This window comes from Eumetopias jubatus, unplaced genomic scaffold, assembly GCF_037043125.1.
Source record: "Eumetopias jubatus isolate StellerSeaLion01/CBP00866 unplaced genomic scaffold, mEumJub1_p1.0 scaffold_7, whole genome shotgun sequence".
NCBI lineage: Eukaryota > Metazoa > Chordata > Mammalia > Carnivora > Otariidae > Eumetopias > Eumetopias jubatus.
In genome coordinates, this window is record NW_028274813.1 from 40,189,208 (window position 1) to 40,212,203 (window position 22,996).

The window sequence follows — 22,996 nt, forward strand, 5'->3', positions numbered from 1 at the left end:
TATGAACCATAAATAGGCATTTACCGGAAGAACATAGGGAGTCCAAGGGCATAACTGCAGAGAATTGAGTATTTCCCCAAACACACAGTTTTGCAGCTTTGACCTTGGTGGTTGAAGATGGAAGTACTTAAATGTAGGTGTTACCTAACAACCCTGCCATCAATAGAGGCAAAAAAGAAAGTTTTGGCTTACCATGGCTTAATTTTACGTACCCATTCATCCTGAACCAGAACACACATCCACATTGCAACAGAAAAAAGGAATCGTCACAGTTGGAGCCATGGTGACAATTCATTCTTCAACTCCGGAAGCTCATTCATCTGACAGAACTGAGAATTCAGAGTTCTCATTAACTTTGAAATCATGGTTAAGTAAGAGTTACCATTTTTAAAATAATAATTGAGTGATAATTCTGGTATAATAAAATTCACTTAGAACCAAACTTTTAACTATGTACAATTTAATCTCTGATTCAAAGTGTCCTTCGAGGTCCTGTAATAATAATGATCATTAAGGCCATCATGAATGTCAGTTCTTGCCATATGGGCCTATATATGAAAGTGGTGTGAGACCCTCAGGAAGTTGCCTTTTTCCTCTAGCCTTTGGTTTCTAATAAATCCTGAACTACAGAAGGTTTTTGAATTCTACATCTTTAAAAAATTTTGAAAACATGAATCTTTCCTATTACCCATTTCAACAACATCTTAAGCATCTGTTATGTGCAAATTGCTGTGCTGGGCGCTGCAAGAGATTCACAGGCCCTACTTTTAAAGAGTTCATAGTATAGGAATAATAGCAACAACTAAATTTATGGAGTGGCTCGTCTTGTTTCAGGCATTGTTTTAAACGCTTTATATTAATGTATTTAATTCTCATGAGTACCTTACAATGAAGGCCCGATTTTACAGATGAGAACATTGTGGCAGAAAGGTTACAAAGCTATTTAGTAATAAGATATTATTCAGAAAACTATAAGACTATAGGATAGTTGCCACCCATGAAGAGTTTGAACAAGCTTTGGAGGCTCTGAGATTATTGGGATCAAGGAAGAACTTATGGATGAGACTGCTTTTGAGGTGGGCTGGCAACATTAGTGTGACTTCAGTAGGCAGAGAAACCACCTGCAGTGCAGACTTTGATTTTGAACAGGTTGAATTTGACATGCTGTAGCACAGCCGGATGAGGATGTTTAGTCCACAAAACTAATTAATACTTAGAGGGGAGGTTGGGCAAGAGATACACGCTGAGAGTTATTCACGTGGATTCAGCTCTGTCGAGGGAGGAGGTCAGAGAGCATGAAGAGAAGACCAAGGTTGGCGCCCAGGCAGAATGTGCCCCTGTAGCAAACAGGAGAAAGGAGACGAGGAGCCAGTGAAGGAAGTGAAGACAGAACGGCCAGAACCAATTAGGAAGTGGGTTTCTAGGGAAGGGTTGGGGGAACTGGGTAATGGTGTCTAATCCTTCATGAGAGAAGATGGGTGGGAATTGGGCTTGAGAAAAATGCCGTTAGAAGATGAGGAAGAAGCAATTCAGAATTCAGGGTGAAGGGGTGCATGACCCCCCAGCAGTAGACCACACTTTCAGGAAGTTTGGTAATGAAGGGAAGCAGAGAAGGAGGGTGGCAGAAGGGTTCACGAAGATGCTCGGGCAGGAGTTCTGAGGAACACATGAGGTGAGGGGGAGCTGACTGAGAAAGGTCCTTGAGGGGGTGGGAAGGAATGGGATTGCGAACTGCAATGACTTACTTATATTTTTATTTTCCAAATGAATCTGGAAAAGTCTCAACTGCAGCCATATATGGAAAGAACAGTCAGCCAGTGTTACTGACATTTTCTAAATTTGCTAAAGACCAAAAAAGAGAGAGAAGACAGATTTTTAAATCAAATTGAGGAGCTTACCTACTCCCGTGATCTTTACTGAATCATCTTCAGATGAATCATCATATCTAAAACACTTTTTAAAAATAATTAAATTGATTAAAATAAGGAAAATAAGAATACTGCTACTTAAAGATCTTAAGTGTTGGAAATATCTATAAAAAATGCTAAATGAACATTAACAATCATCATTGCTACCTTTCTAACTGAGGATGCCACCTGAAGCATCAGTGACTTAAGATAATAATAAAGGCATTCTTGCTAAATATGACCTTGTTGTTTCAGGCCCAATTTCATTTCTGACTACTCTGCAGATGCTCACTTGAGAAAAATCACAATGCCTGTAATTGATTATGATATTCTGTTCTACCATAAAGTGTTACTTTGGGCAGAAATAAACTGAACCACCAAGCAGCGGCCAGCAGGGAGCAGCTTAATCTGTTCTCCATCAACATTTTCACAGCAGCATTGCTTGCAGCATAAAATCCAAACTCCTGAGTTTGGAATCCAAGGCCCTTTGCAGTGAAATCACAACCCAAATTTCTGGCTAGGCTCCCGCTTTTCCTCTCCATGCACCCCATGCTCATCAGCCACATCTCTGTGACTCTGTTGACATCCTCACCCGAGCCCCAACTCCCCGCCCTGGTGGTGTAGTCACGAGGCAGCTCTGGCAGAGCTGACTGTGCCTCAGACCTGGAGTCGGAAGGATTGTTCTGTCATGGTGCCAAGGTTACCCCCAAGATGATCGACTCTCTCATCTCTGTGTGATTTTCTGAAAAATAGGTTCATCATAAAAATCGCCCTGGTGGGGCACCTGAGTGGCTCAGTCATTAAGCGTCTGCCTTTGGCTCAAGTCTTGATCCCAGGGTCCTGGGATCGAGCCCTACATTGGGCTCCCTGCTCAGCAGGGAGCCTGCTTCTCCCTCTCCTTCTGCCCCTGCTTGTGTTCCCCGTCTCTCTGTGTCTCTCTCTGTCAAATAAATAAAATCTTAAAAAAAAAAAATTGCCCTGGGGAGTTACGATAAAGACTACCTAACTCATGGAAGCAGTTCTAAAATGTACATTCTGTAAAAGCACAAAATGCTTTGGAAGTGTGGTATCACACTACACCATACAGGAATTACATCTGGTTATGAACTGTGCTTCAAAACCTACCCTTTTCCCCCACCTTCAAGGCTATTTTCTTGAGGACAGGGGCCAGATCTTATCCATGTGTTCCATCAAAGCCCTGATTAGAGAGCTGGTATGTCACAAAGCCTAGCTGATCTGGACTGACCAGAGAGAGTCAGCTTTCAGGGACAACGCAAGGGAAAGAGGGTCTTGTGAGATTGGGCACTGGCATCTCCAGATTCCTATCCCTACTCTCTCATTTTCCTCCTCCTTTCACTTTCCTCTTTTTGTCTTGTCTCTCTCTGAACCCTATTTCTCCTTCACTAAGAGAATAACAGAGAAGACTGACACCTTCTCGTGGCTCAACTCTCCATTCTTCAGAGAGACCCTTCCTGGTGCCCCCCATAAGTCTCTGTCGTATGCGCTCAGCGCTCAGCACGATGTCCAGCACACAATAGGCACACAACCAACACACGAACCAACGAGTCTGGTGCTGGCACACATGCAACCATGGCTTTCCCTGGTGCCTGGCAGGTTTCTTTCCCTCTGTGCCAGCATTTGGCCTCAGAAATTTACCTAACTGAGCGCTCCAGGCAGTCACTGCTATCCAATAGAAAGGACATGGAAACAAAACCAGTTTCCCACCTCTGGGACAGCAACTCTTGATTTCATTACAATAATTTTCACTGAGGGTTGAATGACCAAGAGGTTTAAGGAAGGTGAGGGATACAGAAAGGACATTAGCATTTGTATTTCAGAAGAAATGCTTTTTATTTTCCATTTAGTAGAATGAAAAGATAGGAAATAGCATGGGATCTGTGGTAAGGACATCATTATTCTGCTGAAGCTTCATAATTCCAGTGTATAAAATTCCACTTTACAAATGAAGAATGGAGATGACGAGGTGAAACTACCTAAGCCAATCTAAAACCATTAGCAAATGGTGCAATTGGTATTTGATCCAAATCCCTCTAGCCCCAAGAAATTGCTGGTGATGGATGAAAAGAAGTAGTCAAGAGACAAAGTTGAAAAGGAGAACTCTTAATCAGGTGTTGTTCCAAACACCAATGTGGTCTGCCCATGGCATAACTCCATCAGGGGCACTAATCCATCTATTTGCTTCTCTAATGATCTGCCATTACCTAGGGGACTTGCTCTTCCTGCCATTTTGCCACAAATGACTGTATGATGACTCATATTTGCCACAAATGACTGATGAGAAGTATAGCCTAACTATGAGACACTTCAGAAGCTGTGAGAAGTCCAAGGGGTAGGGAATCTTTCTCTAATGTATAATCATCTTGTAGACCTAGTTATAAAGTCAATGCAAAGGCTTAAATGGGAGAGATCCTACCAATATAGGAGAGGACCAAGACACCCTTTCTATTCAATGCTAGAAGCTTCACTGATTTCTTTGCAATCCTTAGGAAAGGCCCACCCAGCCAGCTGGTTTGGGCCTGATGTTGCAGCTAATAAATATTAGTCTGGGTAACATATGTATGGCTGACATTCCATTGGTAATCCTCTAGCTATTTTGAAGCCTCCTCTCCTGCCAACTCTACAGAAGCTGGAAATCCAAACACTCACTGTCCTAAACCTCCCTTTCATGGGTGGTCTTGTGACCCAACTATTGAGAAATAAGTGTGTAAAAAGGACTCTGGGCAGATTTCCTTCCCTGATGAAAGGGAAAATGCGGTTTCTACATGACTCCCCTTTCTACTTCTTCCCAATTTGTACAAGGACATGATGTCTAGGGTTACAATAGTCATCTGTGACCATGAAGCAACAAGCCAGAGGATGAAACACAACATGCTAAAGATGGCAGGGCATTAGACAAAAAGACCTTATTGGCCAACCACTGATGGGGAGGCAAGGTCATATGCCAGACATTAGGCCCTGTACTTGACACTGGTAGCATCAAGAGTGAGGAAGACAGAGACTCAGCTTGCTAGAATTCTCACTTCTCGAGGATTTGAGCAGGGTCCAGTACTGAATCTTCATGGGCCCTGGTATACTGAACACAAAGCCCTGCAACATGCAACCACTTTCCATATGGGAGATGTTTGACACATCTATCAAGAATGGTACCTTGGCCAGGTCTAACCCAGGGTCTAGAAACAGAACTAAGAGGTTGAGGTTTTCCCTGGAGGTACTAGATTTATGGAAAGAAGCAACAAAAAGAGCAAAATCATCCTCAAAGCCCATGTAGACCTCAGATACTGCAGAAATTGCAATGAGCCTAAATACAGGGATATATATATTCCTATACAAGTTAGGGGTCAAACTCCAGGCAGCAGTTGGGTTCTCCTGGCCCTGTCAGCAGCAGAAGGTAAACAGAAACAACTTGCTAACCACTCAGCCAAAAAATCAGTTTCAGCATGGGACTGGGGAATTCTAATATGTTATCCTGGCTACTAAGCAAAAGTTTGCCTTAAAAATATTAACTGGAACAGGGGTGCCTGGCTGGCTCAGTTGGAAGAGCATGTGACTCTTGATCTCCAGATCATGAGTTGGAGCCCCACACTGAGTGCAGAGATTACTAAATAAATAAGCCTAAAAAAATTAACTGGAACATGAATGTATCTATATTACTGAAGTTAAAAAGATGCACAAGAGAAGTGAGATGTGGCTTTTGACTCAGTGAACAGCATCTATAGCCAATGAAGGGTCAGAAAGCTTTTTTATATACTCAACTATATTGTTTGTATGTTTTCTTTATTTTTTAATTTAAAAAAGCTTTACTTTGTTTCTAATTACAAAAGTATACATCCTTATGGAGAAATACTTAAATACAGAAATAAAAAGTTCACATTACTCATTATATTAGTTTCCTATTGCTGCTATAACAAATTATCACACATTTAATGGCTTAAAACTACAGAGATTTATTATCTTACCTTCTGGAGGTCAGAAGTCTCAGTGGGCTAAAATTAAGGGGTCAGCAAGGCTAGGGTTCCTCTGGAAATCTTGGGGGAGAATCTCTTTCCTTGCCTTTTCCACTTTCTAGATGCCATCTGCATTCCTTGGCTCATGGCCCTTCCTCCATCTTTAAAGGCAGCAAGGTAGTGTCTTTAAGTCTCTAAATCTGATACTGATTCTCCTGTCTCTCTCCTTCACTTCTAGGGACTCTTGTGATTACATTGGACCCATCTGGATAATCTAGAATACTTTCCCTATCTCAAGGTCTACTGATTTTTACCCCTAATTCCATCTGCAACCTTAATCATCCCTTACCATGTAATATAACATAGTCACAGGTTTCAGGGATTAGAACATTTTGGAGAGGCATTATTTTATCTACCACACCCACTATTTTACTAACCAGGATTAACCACAGTGAATATTTTAGTGAACAATTCCTTCCAGACCACTCCCCATGCATATGCATATAGAGATCTACCTATATACTTATTTATGTATATAGGTATATAAAAATTGAATATTACACCTATCTTTTGCTACTTGCTTTTTCCACTTAACCTCATGGGAAATGTGTGTAGATTTCTACCCATTATTTTTAATAGCTACCACATTATCATTTTACCATTGAATAATATTTTTTGAGTAAATACCATGTGTTGAACACAGCATTAAGTGCTCACTTAATTTAGTCCTTACAACATTCCTATGAACTAAGAGCTATTATTACCACCACCATCCCTTCAGAGCAAGGACACTGGAGGGCATTCATAAAGAGATTAACTTGCTCAAGAGACAAGTTAATGGTAGTACTCATTTTAACTACCCTATAACCATGCTCTTCACCACATGGTGACCTGCTTCCTAGGATATGCCACACAGATGTCCCTTAGGTTATTTAAACCTAGTGTCCCACTATAAAGATTTTGGCTATTTGTAATTTTTTACTATTAAAAGAACTGAAATAAACAAGATCATACCCATGTCCTTAGACACACTTGTGGTGATTTAAGAACAATTCTTTGAACTATTACTATATGCTAAGACTTTATATGTATTTCTAAAATGTCCTTCAGACAACGTACAGTAATTCACACTCCCAGTGTCAACACTTTGAATTATTATTATTTTTAATCTTAATAATATAATGAGGCAAATGGGTGTATTATTTTTTTCTTTGCTAATTTCTTTAAATGTTCTTTCAATATATTTCTTGAGAATTTTTTTCTTTTATGAAGTGCCTGTTCATGTTGTTTGCCCAGGTTTCTATTTGGAAATTAATAAAGTTCCTTTTAAAGGATGGTTTGGATTTTGTAAAGGTCATCCCACATAGAAGGAATGACAAGTCAAAGTAGAAGCTGAAAACACCTCAGAAAACATGTTCAGGAAAAAGAATGAAAATAGACATAAAAAGTCAAAATCTAAGGACACCTGGGTGGCTCAGTTGGTTAAGCATCTGCCTTTGGCTCAGGTCATGATCCCAGGGTCCTGAGATCGAGCCCCACATCGGGCTCCCTGCTCAGGGGGGAGTCTGCTTCTCCTTCTGCCTGCCGCTCCCCCCTGCTTGTGCTCTCTCTCTCTCTCTCTCCCGGCCAAATAAACAAAATCTTAAAAAAAAAAAAGTCATAAAATCTAAAACAAATCCAGTAAGGCCCCCTTAGAGATTGGCCTCATTCATAGACAATGGAGAGCAATGTGGTCCAAATGAGGTGATGAGCAGGAAGAACATTCTGGTTACAGCATACATGTTGGCTTGCGGGGACCAGTCTAGGTAGCTCAAGAAGAGAGGAACTTCTCATGGGGAAAGTGCTACAAGGGCTATAGAAACGAAAGCAGATGGAAGGAAGGTGCCACAGACGAGAAAGCTGCCACAACCCTGTGCTGTGCCCACATGCGCACACGGACTGCTGAGCGGTTGCAGAGAGCAGCGGGGGCAACAGGCTCCCACTGCTGCTGTCTCTGGAGCCACCAAAACTACGGGGACTTGCACTCCACTGTGGCCTCTCCTGGAGACAGGCCCAGAAATGGCTTCTTGGCCGGCTAATGTCCCACCAGTGTCTCCTACTGGTGGGACTTAGGAAACCATCTGGCAAGAGCATTTGAGAAGTGTATTTTCCAGGCTTCCTGCCTCTGCCAGGCAGAGGAGCGCACAGAAGAGCAGGGGGAGATCGGAATGCCAATAGACCCAACCTAGCAAAAGAGGGGACCCAGGAGAGTGTCCCCCGCCAGGATATGGCTCTCCCTGGATTCTAGAACTAGTTTTGTTACTGACGTGCTAGTCTCCTCCAAGGCAGTATAGCAGAGTGATTCGGGGCATAGGCTCAGTGTCCTCATTTGAAAGTGGGAAATCATAACCACCTCAGAAGATTTTGTAAACGTTAAATGGGTTACTGTAAAGGACTAAGAAGGTGCCTGCAACGTAGTAAGCATTCAACAAATGATAGCTATTGTCACTGTCACTATCTGATTTTAGTTTGCCATCTGTAAAGTTCTAAGAAGAGAGTTAAGTCATCTTTGCTGATTTCGCGCCAGCCAGAGGAAAGGGGAACTAATGGTTGCCCTCAATCTGAGCCTGGCACGGGGCTGAAATTTGGAGATGCAGAGAAAAAATAAACAATATCCCTGCCTCCAAGAGCTCACCGTTTGATAAGAGGACAGAGGAAAACCACTGATTCAAGGTAGAACGCGCTCAGTGATAGACTAGATACAAGGAAAGTTGGGTTTGGCAGCAGAATGGAAAGATCTATACGGACTCCACTTTAAATCCAAAATTATGTTCTGTGACCGTGGGCAGATCACTTAGTCATCCCTGCCTGTTCCCCAGCCCGTAAAAGCGGAGCTAGTAGGACCTGCCTCACAAAGCCGCCGTGGAAATCAGAGCTCCTCCTGTAAGGAGCTGGCACAGAGATGGGTTCACAAGTGAGCATTAGTAGGATTCCAGTGCTCCAGACAAACGTCCAGGACGCGAACTTAGACATGCAAACGGAAGGAGGAAAGGACCGCTGGAGAGCGGCCCCGCCCTCCAGGATCGCGTAATTACAGCGGCCGAAGTTAACAGAACCTGGGAGGCACCCCCCACCCCAGGGGGCGCACGGGGCCTCGGCGTCTCTGTCGCCCGTGGCAACCGGCCGTCCTGGCGTCAGGCCTGAGAGGCACCGCGCAGGAGCAGCAAAATGGCCCTGAGCTCCTGGTCCCCAGAGATGGGGTTTGGCGAGAAGGCGCTGCGGGAGGCAGCCGTCTCCGCCGGCCCCACCCTGGAGCTGTGCACCTTCCCCTCCTCCCTGGGCTCCTCGGTGGCGACCGCGACGCTGGAGCAGCTCTTCGTTGTGGGTGAGAAGCGTGCGGGCGCCGGGAGGGACGGCGCCTCGGAGGTGGCACCTAGCCGGCACCGGGCGGGGGGGCCCTCAGCCGGGACCTTCCTGCGGGAACCCGGGGTGTCCCAGGCTACGGCAGAGCCCTCTCAGGCTCCTTGGCGGGAGAGAGAGAGAGGCAGCGCGGTGGGACCCAGGGCTCAGCTCTCCTGCTCTAGTGCCCCTGGAGTGACTTGGCCCAGCTCACACTAGCAACTGGTGACAAACTCCGGGCAAAGCCTGGGCTCTCGGGCCACTGCCATTTGCCTGCGACTGGGATGCCCACCTGCATTTAGATTATGCATTTAATTTCAGCTTCTCCCTTCTTTTCTTTGCAAGTTAACTTCCTCCAACATTTTGTCATGATAAAGTGGAGAATTTAACAGGCAAACAAGAAAGGGAGTGTTTAAGAAGCTCCTCTTGTATTAGACAAAGAAAATTAGACAAGGATGTTTAGGAGATGCAAACATAATAACTTTGGATGGGGTCAGGTTAAAATGCTTCTTCAGTTAGAAAGCTGAACCTGTAATTAAGACACCTAAGTTTAAGGTAAGATATGGTCCAGGAAAGGGCATTTCTTGTTTAGCTCATAAACCATTTAGGCCAAACATCGGAGCCTCTCCTTGCTTTACTATCAGCATCTCATGGCTTCAAGGTAATCATATTGATTTCTGTTATAATGTTACTGTTAGTTTGGGATCATTTCTTTTTTCTTCTTAGACGTACTAATTTAACTTCACAATTCCTGTGAGATAGGCTTGCATGAGTACCACCATGAAGAATGTTAACCACCAAAGAGACCTAAACGAGTCACTATCATTGGCCATGGTAGAGCTAGGGTCTTGAACTTTCTTCATACTTGATCAGCATGTGCATTTCATCCCAGTACTTCTGTGCAAATATTTTCTGCTAATAATTTATGGACTCTCAGGAAGTTTTTTGTAGGAAGAAACTTCATTAAGCCTCTTGTGGGAGTTAGAAAATATGCAGCCCTCCAGCCCATTTGCAAGTGGGAACAGCTTGTGCTCATTCACTCCATTAGAAGAAGGGGAAGGTGATAACAGGCAAGTCCTGTCCCTTTCTAACACCTGCTTGCTTGCAAACTCAGTAACTGACTTTCACTTGGTTTGAGAGCTTAGTTCATTAAGAGCATCTGAGTTCCCTGGAACTGAGGGCAGAAATTGTTCTTTACAGTTCTGAGGGGTGAGTATGGCCATGAAGGCCAAGGACTCTGGAGTCACACCTGTGTTTGCATCTAGACTCTCTCAGTGATGGGCTCTCTGACCTTGAACATATGACATAACCTCAAAAGTCAGATTTCTCAGCTGTGAAATGGGAGTCATCACAAGACTATAGTAATCAACTTAGATAATGCATGTAAAGCATTAATCCCATCAAACTTATCCCACACGTGAAGATGCGGGCCTGGAATTCACGTGGACAAAGTCCGGGTAACTCAGGGGCGCCAGAGCCAAGGTAAGTAGAGCTGTTCTCTCTCCTCCTTTTGTCTCCTCCTTTTGTCCGTTTTCCCCTTCTTTCCATTTGGTATGTATCCAGTCTTCATTACCATTGCTAACATTTCACAAGCCTCTCTTCTCATGTGCTTCCTACTTAACAGTGTGTGAGGGAAAGGAGAGACCCTTCATATGTCAATGAATGAAAAGGCCTTAGAAGCTCTGTCTACCTCACGCCTACCAGTTTTACAGATCTTTACTCTCATCCCAGGATTTAAATATTGGCACAGAAGTAAAAATGACATAAGGGACTTTGAAACCGTTAAATAAATGAGTGGGTTTTTTGCAAAATATTATATTTACATGTACACAAATATAAATATATATACTATGAAAACATTCTCAAACCTACATTATAGGCATGTTATATTTATTCCTTTCATAAATATTTATTGAATTTTTTGTCCTATATAGATTCCTTCTTTCTCCCATGAGAGAGGCAAAGATGGAATATCAAGAGGAGTTTGTCCTCAAGAAGCATTAAATATGTACCTAAGTGAGAATACTATGAATTAGGAAATATGTTCAAAAGAGATTCATATTAAGTACTATAGGAATTCAGAGATAGAAGATACAATTTTCAGCTGCGCAGGCATTTGCGCTAGATCTAAAGGGTTAAATGGGATTTGGACAAAAAAATAAGAGATCTTCATTTTCTTTCTTTTTTTTTAGAACAATCACTACAAAGTGACTATTTTAAATGCAACGAAGAAGCTAAGACCTTTCTTAAGGACGTTGCTATCGCTGTTAAGAAATTGGTATTGTATTATCTATAAGAACTGTTTTATTTTTGGGCGCATGGGTGGCTCAGATGGTTAAGCGTCTGCCTTCGGCTCAGGTCATGATCCCAGGGTCCTGGGATCGAGTCCCGCATCAGGCTCCCTGCTCCTTGGGAGCCTGCTTCTCCCTCTGCTTTTCTCTCTTTCTCTCTCCCTCTCTCTCTCCGTCTCTCATGAATAAATAAATAAAATATTAAAAAAACTGTTTTATTTTTCAATCTTCCACTTATTTCTTCATCAACTTTTAATTTAGTACCAACTCTGTTCAAGATACTTGAATAGATGAATAGGGAAAATATTTACCCTGAGGGAAGAAAATGTTTATCTCAATTCACTAAGCGTGTGCCCCAGTGTCCAGAACTGTGGGGTGCTGCCTGCTTTTCCACAGGGATCCTGCATTAAGGACCTGTGCTATGGACGAGGGAGGGCAAGCCCGCTTAGGAGAGCAGAACTGCTGCTAGCGGAGCTCCATGAAGGGGTGGGCCACATGGGCAAATGCTTGCCCCCAATATAGAAGCCATGCCTCGTGCCTATTCACTCAGTTCTCTGTAAGTAATTTCTTACATAACTGCTGAGAGATGATCTGGCGCCTCTTTTCACTGAAGTAGACCATGCTCCTCAGTGAAAACAAACCAACTCTTTGTTCTGCTCACTGGGACCCATCAAGGAAATATTTAAAGAATTTCCTATTGAAGTGTCACCCACATGTCTCTACGTGGCCCTGGATGATGTTTACAATGCTTCCCCCCAGTGGGGTCAGAAGGGTCAGGTCTCTTCATCTGATTTAAAAATATTTAAGAATCGGGCGCCTGGGTGGCTCAGATGGTTAAGCGTCTGCCTTCGGCTCAGGTCATGATCCCAGGATCCTGGGATTGAGTCCTGCATCGGGCTCCCTGCTAGGTGGGGAGCCTGCTTCTCCCTCTGCCTCTGCCTCTCTCTCTCTCTCTCTCTCTCTGACTTTCATGAATAAGTAAATAAAACATTTAAAAAAATAAAAATAAAAATATTGAAGAATCTACATATCAAATATCTAAAAATGTAGAAATGTGGCTGTAAAGTCAATGAGTTTGAGTCTACAGACTGCTGAGAAAAGTTCATCTCTTGATATTTTTCTGTGATTATATATAGATGCATATGTACTACAGCATTAGACTTTATAATCCCAGTTAAATGAATACATGTGTGTAAAGCTTGGGAGTTGGTGTGTGTGTGTGTGGTGCCCCACCGTGGTATCGTGGAAACCTTCCTCTGCTTTGTTCTTTGAGTTATATTTTCCTCCTGGGTTTGAAGGGGTCAAAATATTTAGTGTGGCTTATTAAAGTATCTACTGTATCTCCATGTAATATCTGAGCTGTGAAATCTCTTAGAGATAAATCCCTCCATCTTATAAAACAACAAATTTTCACTATTCTGGAAGCACTGCATGTTTACCCTGGAAAAAAAACTTTTTAAATAGACACGTAAAAGGAGGAAAGTAAAAACCATGATCCCAGCACCCTAAAATAATCATAATTAACTCTTTGATGAATGTCTTTCCTGCTTCCAGGGAATAGACAATGCCTGTATTGAATTTTATATTTTTATAGAAAAGTGATCATGCTATATATACAATTATGTAATCTTTTTTTTAGATTTTTTTATTATGTTAATCACCATACATTACATCATTAGTTTTTGATGTAGTGTTCCATGATTCATTGTTTGAGTATAACACCCAGTGCTCCGTGCAGTACGTGCCCTCTTTAATACCCATCACCAGGCTAACCCATCCCCCCACGCCCCTCCCCTCTAGAACCCTCAGTTTGTTTCTCAGAGTCCATAGTCTCTCATGGTTCATCTCCCCCTCCGATTTCCCCCCTTCATTCTTCCCTTCCTGCTATCTTCTTCTTCTTCTTCTTCTTCTTCTTCTTTTAAATATAATGTATTATTTGTTTCAGAGGTACAGGTCTGTGATTAAACAGTCTTATACGATTCACAGCACTCACCATAGCACATACCCTCCCCAATGTCTATCACCCAGCCACCCCATCCCTCCCACCCCCACCACTCCAGCAACCCTCAGTTTGTTTCCTGAGATTAAGAATTCCTCATATCAGTGAGGTCATATGATACATGTCTTTCTCTGATTGACTTATTTCACTCAGCATAATACCCTCCAGTTCCATCCACATCTTTGCAAATGGCAAGCTCTCGTTCCTTTTGATGGCTGCATAATATTCCATTATATATATATATATATATATATATATATATATATATACACACACACATGCACCACATCTTTATCCGTTCATCTGTCAATGGACGTTTTGACTCCACAGTTTGGCTATTGTGGACATTGCTGCTATAAATATCGGGGTGCACATACCCCTTCAGATCCCTACATTTATATCTTTGGGGTAAATACCCAGTAGTGTAATTGCTGGATTGTATGGTAGCTCTATTTTCAACTTTTTGAGGAACCTCCATACCGTTTTCCAGAGTGGCTGCATGTAATCTTTTTTTTTTTACTCATAAAATACAATGTCAATTTCTCAGGTCATAAAAGAACTATAGCCATTACGACCATTTATTTAAGAGATGATTTATCTATTTTTTTCACTAACAGATTTTTGGATGCTTTTCTTTTTTTAAAATAAGCCCCACCAAAAAAACAAAACACAAAAATCCCCATCAGACTATTTGTTTGGATTTGTGGGTATGTATAAAAAAAAGTATTTTTCCCTTTATACCTAAGCATATTTTTATAGGCATTTTCCAGCTTTTAATTAAGCAGACTTTTTCTCAGCATTACCCTTTTTGTTGGAGTCTCTCCTTTTAAATTGATTGGAACTGCATACAAAAAACATAAGAAAAGATGATTCCTGAGAAGAAAATCAGCAGAGATTAAGAGATAAATTAACAACGACTTATCTTAAAAACCGATTATAGAAGAGTGATTTTTCACACCTTCTAGTTCAAATAAGAAGAGTGATTTTTCACACTTTCTATTCCAAATAAAAATAAGAGCAGAGGGTGTTGAATGGAAATCAAAGTTTGATCTCTGAAAATATTTATAATAGGGCATTGCTTAGGAAATCAATTTTATTAGTTTAATGCCTTAACTTTTTATATATGTAATTCAAATTTTCAGGAAGAAATGAGAAAAGCCACAATTGATCTCCTAGAAATTGAAAGCATGGAACTCAGCAGACTATATTTTCTACTGGAAACTCTTCCCAGTAGCATTGGCAGAGAATTAGAAGGTACTTTTAAGGTTATCAACCATAGAAACTTAGTTTATCTTATAAGAAAATAAAGCCTACTACTTGTAACAAGACAAGTTTAATAGTTGGGTCATGTCAAAATATAGCTAGAAAGAGTACAAGGCACAAACCCAGATCCATGATAATGTTCTCTTACATTTTAAGTGGAAATGATATATATAAAACTTGAATTTATATAGTTTAGTTTCTAAATAGACTAATGATATGTAGATCAGCCCATTCCAAATTGGTATTTATCCAATTAAATTAGGAATTTTGACTCACCTAAACCACCATTCTACTTTTTCTCCCTGTAGGTTTGGGGATTATAGGTACCTCATATAAGTGGAATCATACAATATTTGTCCTTTTGTGACTGGCTAATGTCACTTGGCAGGTCTTCAAGATTCATCCATGTTGTAGCTTGTGTCAGAATTTCCCTTCATTTTAAGGCCAAACAATATTCCATTGTATGTGTATACCGTGTTTTGTGTATCTGTTCATCCACTGATGGACCCTTGGGTTGTTTCCACCCTTTACCTATTATGAACAAAGTTGTTATGAACATGGTGGTGCAAATATCTGTCTGAGTCCCTGCTTCCCATCGTTTTGGGCTTATATGCAGAAGGGAATTGCTGGATTGTATGGTAATATGGTACTTTTACTTTAAGTTTTGAGAAACTGCCATACTGTTTTCCATAGTGGCTGAAGTATTTTACATTCCCACCCACGATGTACAAGGATCCCAATTTCTTCACATTCTTGTCAACATTTGTTCTCTTCTGTTCTTTTTGGCTTTTTAGATATAGCCATTCCAATGCGTGTGAATTGGTATCATGGTTTTGATTTGCATTTCCCTAATGACTAGTGATGTTGGGCATTTTTTCATGTGCTTATTGGTAATCAGCTTATTTTCTTTGGAGGAATATCTATTCAGGTCCTTTGTTCATCTTTTAACTAGGTTGTTTGGTTGTTATTGAGTAGTGGGAATTCTTCCTCATAGAGTCTGGATGTTAACCCTTTATCAGATACATGATTTGCAAATATTTTGACCCGTTCCATGGTTTGCCTTTTCACTCTGTTGATACTGACTTTTGATGCACAAAAGTTTTAGATTTTTAAAAAGGTTTTATTTATTCATTTGAGAGAGAGAGAGAGAGGGCGAGTGAGAGAGCAAGCACAGGAGAAACAGACTCCCCGCTGAGCAGAGAGTCCAAAGTGGGGCTCGATCCCAGGACCCCAAGATCATGACCTGAGCCGAAGGCAGACGCTTAACCAACTGAGCCACCCATCCGCCCCCAAAAGTTTTAAATTTTGATGTAGTCCAGTTTATCTATATTTTCTTTTGTTACCTATGCTTTTGGTGTCCTATCCAAGAAATCATTGCTAAGTCCAGTGTCTTGAAGATTTCCTCTTATGTTTTCTTCTAAGAGTTTTAAAATTTTAGGTCTGACATTTAGGTTTTTGACTCCTTTTTGGTTAAATTTGGTATTTGGTGTAAGGTAAGCATTCAGTTTCATTTCCTCAGCTGCCAGGAGTGTTGGCTGAGGCTCACAGCTCAGGTCCTCTATAGGAATTGCCCTAGACAAGAGCTGACACTGCCCCCTGCCCCATCCTGGTCCATCGTCTCCTCAGGTGTGGCCCATGTTCAGGGAGCAGTCACTGTGAGAATACAAAGGCCCGCCTCCCCTGCTTAAGAACAGCTCTCAAGTGTCCTCACAGCTCCAAAGCTCATTGCCCTTTAACCTCCCCCTCCCCCACCCAGTGGTCTAAATTAAAAACAAACAAGCAAAAGCAACAGCAACAAAACACTTTTTAAGTGGATGTTCCAGTTATCCATTTATTGCCTTGCAGCTCCAAATCTACCTTCCTTGCCTGTTCCATGTTGAGAGAGCTAGGCCCTGTCATTTCCCCCTTTACCAGCAGGCACAAGGTTAAGTTTTGTCAAGAGAGGGCACTGGAAGGATACTGGAGGGAAGAGAGAAGAGGGTACTCTCTCTGGCCCCAGGGTGCTCAGCTTGGCCAGCTCTTGCGGTGCACACAGCTGTTCCACGTCAGCCCCCCCGCCCCGCGAAGCCCCCCCCTGCAGAGCCCGCCCCCCACAAAGCCCCCCTGCAGAGCCCCCCCTCCGCGAAGCCCCCCCCCACAGAGCCCCCCCACGGAGCCCTCTGCAGAGCCCCCCTCCTCCACCCGCAGAGCCCAGCAGCTCCCTCCAGTACCCCTGGGGCGGCTGCATGGTGGATTGCTACCAGTGAGGCACCAGCTTGGGAACAGATTTCCTGGCAACTCCCTGTGGACGGCCGGTCAATTCCCCCAGAAGCCAGATTTCCATGAGTTCTACTAGCCCAGCATCTCATGAATTTCTTTGCCATCCAGTGAGCCACAGCTCTTTCCAGTGAGGCCTGGATGTCAGGTGTGGAGGTCCTGCTTCCTCAGACAAACTCTGTCTAAGCCATAGGGGTACTGGCTGCCCCTTACACTTGCTGCTCCCCAAGCCTTTAGAGTTCTGTTCTCTTTTGCTATCCAATCCCTCAGTACTCTAGTCCTGTTAGGCTTACTAATTCCCTGTATTACAATTTCCCTATTCAATTTGTAAGATTTCTATCTCCTAATTAGACAGTGATATAGTTAGTTATAAAACAATATGCATGGTGTTAGTGTGTCAGGGAAAATACAATAAACTCTATATACAGAAAAAAACAAGACTTAGAAGAATCTGGGCTGAAGGCAGAATTAAGACTATTTTGGCTTACTTTTATAATCAGGAAAAATATTTAGAAGGAAAAGAAAAGAGCATACTAGCTAAAGAGGTTCTTGATACCCACATAAATGTAATTAGTCTTACGTTATAAAACTTGGCTACTCAAAGTATGGTTCATGGGTCAGCAGCATCAGCAGCATCTGAAGGCTTGTTATAAAATGCAGAATCTCTAGGCCCACCCCAGAACTACTATATTAGAATCTGTATTTTGGGGTGTCTGGGTGGCTCAGTTAAGCATCCAACTCTTGGTTTCGGCTCAGGTCATGATCTCAGGGTCATGGGTTCAAGCCCCACGTCGGGCTCCATGTGGAGTTTGCTTGTCCCTCCCCCTCTGCTCCTGCCCTCGCTCATGCGCACTCTCATACTCCCTCTCTAAAAACAGATAAATAAAATCTTGAAAAGGATCTGTATATATATGTGTGTATATATATATATATATATATATATGCATATTTGAAACATAAAAGTTTGGGAAGCGCTGCTACAATGAACAAACTTAACAAGTAGCCTCGGAAAAATAACCTAGCTCTCTCAAATGGAGCTACCAGCCAGTTTCTAGAGAATTTATTGTGTAGAAATGGGTAGTCCAGTACCTTCTAACCATCAGTATTAAAAAAAATCATTTTTGCATCTATCATGCGCTGAGGTAAACCTCTGAAGTCTTATGTGATCACACGGATGTGTTATTTGTTGATGAATAATTAGTTCTTTAACACACTGAGTTCCCCAGAAAGCAGAGCCAGAGGCTTTTGCACTGTTAGTTGGGAGCACAACCCAAGGAGGAGGAGGGTAGGATAAGGGGGCAAAAGCAGCGAGAAGGGAGAGCGGATCTGGGGTGCAACCTGATACTGACTGCCGCTAAATGCAACACATTAAGCCTGGGAACGTGCCCCCAAGACACACCGTTCCACCTTCTCCCGGACCGTCCCAGCACCAGCTCCTGCCTGTCATGGGTCCGATGTTTGCCTGTTTCCCACACTTTGGGTTACATGTGCACGAGTGTGCATGTTTAAAGAAGTCCCATGGGTAGAGGTGACAAGGAGGTCCTGGACAGGAGGTGAGAAGTGGGTAGAATAAGCAGGAACGAGGTGCTGCCAGACCGCCCCAGTGTGAAGTCGTTGAGAGCCCATGGAAAGCTGGTCACCACACCAGCAGCTGAAGTGAGGGGAATAATTGATCGGTAAGATGGAGAGGACCAAAGGGGTAAGAGACGTCTGCTACAGGGACATAATTAAAAGAGTATTTCAAAGAAAGACCTAATTTTTTCATGATTTGGAAAGTCAGTATCAAGTGTGCCATTTCTCAAATAATCTAGCAACATTTCCACTTACTTTTAAGAATGTGTCAGAGATGCACGCAGATTAAATCTTTTTGAGATAAATCAAATACAGACGGACATTACAAGGATGAATGATGCAATACAGTCTCTGAAGATGAGAATACTTGATCTGAAAAGAATTAATGAAGCTCTAGGGTATGTATTGTTTTTTAAATTCAGTACTTGCGGGAGTTGGGGTCTGTGGCTGGAGTGTGAAAATTGTCCTAAGGGGTCTGTCCTCTGGTCTGTGCTGGTGTGGGTGGATATCATCTGGAGCAGATGACCTTGGCTGAGGAGGGGTACGTGATGGCCGCACAGAGCTGGGGAGGAGAGCAAAAAATCTTCAACCGCTGCAGTCAGGGGACCTGTCAAGTTTCAGAGACCATCCAGCTTTCCAGCAGCACCTACTGTGTGTGACTCACGCGCCACCTCCAAAGGTAGAGACGCACATTGGTTTCAGATTCCCCTTTAGTAAAATTAAGTTCACAAACCTGAACCACTAAAGCAAAAAAATTGGCTGGGTATTGTATTACAAATATAGTACATTGTAGCTAGTTTAGTTTCTTAAAGGTATTCAGCCATAAACTACAGGAGGTCTGAGGGATGGGATTGGTTCCCAGCAGAGAATTATAGATTTCATCTGTAATTAAATGAGATGATATATATAACTGCCTGTAGCTCAGATTCTGACACCTGTTAGTTTCTTTCCTTTATCCCTGAGCTGTGTTGTCAGGACTTCACCCCATGGGCCTCCTTTTCTCCACCTGTAAGGCGGGGATTACAAATTTGAATTTATGCATCTCATGGAGGAAAAGATACATTCTGAAACAAAACCTTAGGAACAACTCAGCATTGTGAGCAAATACGTAAGACTAATGCATAAATATGAGAATGTCAGTTTGTCAGAGGAAGAAATGTTGAAAGAGTCCCCATGAAAGAAAAAAAATCTTGGGAAGCTAAAGTGATCAGAAGGTTGCTTGGTGCACATAATATCAAAGCATCAGGAATTAGGTGGAGGGGCGCCTGGGTGGTTCAGTCATTAAGCACCTGCCTTCGGCTCAGGTCATGATCCCAGGGTCCTAGGATCTAGCCCTGCATCAGGCTCCCTGCTTGGCAGGAGGCCTGCTTCTCCCTCTCCCACTCCCCCTGCTTGTGTTCCTGCTCTCGCTATCTCTCTCTGTCAAATAAATAAATAAAATCCTTAAAAAAAAAAAAAAAGGAATTAGGTGGAGACCTCGAGGCTCAGGGATGACTTTCCTCAATTAGGCCCTCAGAACACCTGTTCTGGGGGATGCCCCATGAAAAAGAAAGTTCATGATCATATAAGCTTGAGAATTCTAACCCCTCTTAGGGGTTCACAATGTGGATTTGCTGGCCACCGTCACCAGAGACTGCTGTATCAACTATATTATCGATTCCTAAACTACTAACGAGGAAGATAATATCCAGGCTGGAGTACTCAGGTCCATTGGCCAGCACCATCACACCTCTACAGACCAGTGATTTTCAAACTTGAGGATGCATCAGAATCCCTTGGAGTGCTTATTAAAACACAAATTACTAGAAAGCTCCGCAGCACCCCAAATTTCTGATTTAGTAGGTGTGGGGGATGGGAGTGGGAATTTGCATTTCTCACGAGTTGCCCGGTGATGCTAATGGGGCTGGTCCTGACCACACATTCAGAATCCCTGCTCTAGAGAAATCTTTATGGAAGGGCAAATGACAAACATAAGGTGGGTTGCTTGATGAGCTAGCATCACCAAGCTACAATCTCACTGCATCCATTTTTCAAAGAAAGATGTACATCAAGATGCCAACACTCTCTGACAGGTGGTCCTCTCCTGGACAGTCCCCCAAAATGGCAAACTCTTTGGGTGGGTTTTCCTTAGGTCTTGTGTTTGATTTCTGAGTTCTCTCTTCTCAACCCACCTCAATACACCTAGTTGGTTTTTTGTGTTTTGTTTTGTTTTGTTTTTGACTTGTTTTACTTAGTTCCACTTAGGCTACTCAATCCTTAGGTTGACTCATTCTTAGAAGGCTTCCTCTGCTAGACCCACAAAGCACCCATTATCTGACCCTCTCTAGCCTGGGCTTTTAATTGCATTTCCGTGGTAGAGCTGACTTCTGGAAAATAAACTTAACCAACAACCTGTTTCCATTTTCCTGAGCCTTTGCACACAATCCCCTTGAACAACTGAAGTCTTTGGCGCCAGGGATTAGAGAAAGGGAAAAGGTCTTAACATTGTAGAAGCTTTTAAAAAAGGAAAATCTAGAAATGGCGCCAATTGTCCCTCCTTCCAGTCTTGGCATTGTTAGCCCTGGGGTAGATATTTCTCACCGTCTTAAGGTCTTCTTCAGATGGATGTGGCTAGCCATGGATAGATGAAGTTAATGTCTCCTCTTGAACTCAGATTTGGCGGCAGGTAGGGGAGGATAAGAGAGTTCAAGTTAGGTTTCAAGCATCTTCTGAACAGTGAAGACAGACTCTGCTCTCTCCTCCCTGACTCTTGTCCATCAGAGGAAGGCTTGCTTTCTCCTGGGCCCTCCCTGCAGGGCACTGGCTTCAGAAGGTGGCTGGAGGGATGGTAAGATATTTATCTTCCTTTGGCTTGATTGCATGTCTCAAGATAATAGTATGGCAATGCTACCTATCAAACCATTTGGTCAGATTCCATTCATCTCAAAACTGTTTTTGAATCCTTGCATACCTTAAACCAAAACATCCCATAGTTACTACCAGGAACCGGATGGGTGGGGCGAGGTAGGACCCCATGACATTGGTGCAGCAGTAAACAGGTGCAAGATTGACATTTGTCTTGTGTTTCCTTCTGTCCTCATCTCAACCAAGTTTAAGTGGTCACAGATACAACTCTAAGTATTCCTTATAATTTCCCTCTGTATGGTGTTCATCTCGGCAAACAGACTTTAAGTTCCTTTCCTAAAAACCATACTTTTCATTCCATGAACCATTCTTTGCTCCTAGTGAAGAGCAAGAGAAGCTGGCAAGGGAGCATGAAAAGTTAGTGACAGCACTCAACCACACAATGGGAGAAAAAGCCACCACCACTGTTTACATCAACGAGACTTACACCAAAATCACCTCAGAGAGAAAAGACATAGAATTGCAAAAACGACATCTCGAAGAAATAGAGGAACAATTGGAAAAAGAAAAAGAGGACTATTTGAAAAGAAAACAAAAACTGAATGAAGAGGCAAGTGGCACGATTTACTTTTTTAAAAATTACAGAATCGTGTGGAATCTCAGGCAGGAAATTCGCAAGGCTAGCAAGCCTCCCGTGCGGTATTTCCTGTGCACAGTGATGCAGAGATGCAAGCACACTGGGGACACTTGGGGTAAACGCTAATTGTGTCATAGCATCTGAGGTCATGGGAAAGAATATGAGTGACGGGATTTGTCACACTTGGGTAGCCCCTTGCTCATAGGCAGCCCTACAGGGACAAGGATCTTGTTTTCGTGGCATCTTATTGCCTCTGACCATTCTGACCATGGACAAGACCAGGGAGATCCACGCTGCCAGAGCCTTCAGCTCCTGCTGAATGCATCCGAGCAGAGCAGCCTGCAGAAGGGCTAGGCGGAGCCACGGGCTGCAACAGAAAAGAGTATTTTGAGACTAGCGATTTGGGGAGAGTAGATGGGAATGACTACCACATCTTGATGTCTGCTGGGCTATATCAATTAAAATTCACCATCAGAGTGGCTCTGGATGGTCCCTCTTTGCTGTGCTTCTGTTACCCCGGGAGAGGCAGGGCTTTCTCCAGCGGAGGTGTTCCCAGCGGTCTTCCTTCTCCCCCGTGCGTGGCAGCCTGGCTCATGATGAGAATCGCTGTCGGGTCCCTGCTGCTGCCCTCCCCGTGGTGGGCACGGGCATGACTGTCACGCAGAAAATTGGCTGGGGCTCGCAACCTGTGGAGCACCCACTAAAGTTCACTGAAGGCACATGATAGGCTGGGGTAACAGCCTGTGAATTTCCTTTACTTCCTATGAGAAAGGAAAAACTATCACAGCTGTCAGTCTTCAAATTGTAAGCTCTCCCCTAACACCAAACAAAATATTTTTTGCTAATACTATGTCTATGACCACAAGACCTTGGGAGAAGTCTTT

General features: G+C 42.9%; 1 protein-coding gene across 1 annotated transcript in view; it reads left to right on the forward strand.

Annotated features, from left to right (window-relative positions):
• The first annotated feature begins 9,070 nt into the window (after nucleotides 1-9,070).
• CCDC175 (coiled-coil domain containing 175) overlaps nucleotides 9,071-22,996 on the forward strand; it is a 70,928-nt gene continuing 57,002 nt past the window's right edge. Inside the window, exons 1-5 of the mRNA XM_028102461.2 lie at nucleotides 9,071-9,236; nucleotides 11,443-11,528; nucleotides 14,683-14,794; nucleotides 18,894-19,029; nucleotides 21,857-22,085. Coding sequence (XP_027958262.2) covers nucleotides 9,080-9,236; nucleotides 11,443-11,528; nucleotides 14,683-14,794; nucleotides 18,894-19,029; nucleotides 21,857-22,085 — 720 coding nt within the window. The 5' untranslated portion in view covers nucleotides 9,071-9,079. The remainder of the gene's footprint in view (nucleotides 9,237-11,442; nucleotides 11,529-14,682; nucleotides 14,795-18,893; nucleotides 19,030-21,856; nucleotides 22,086-22,996) is intronic.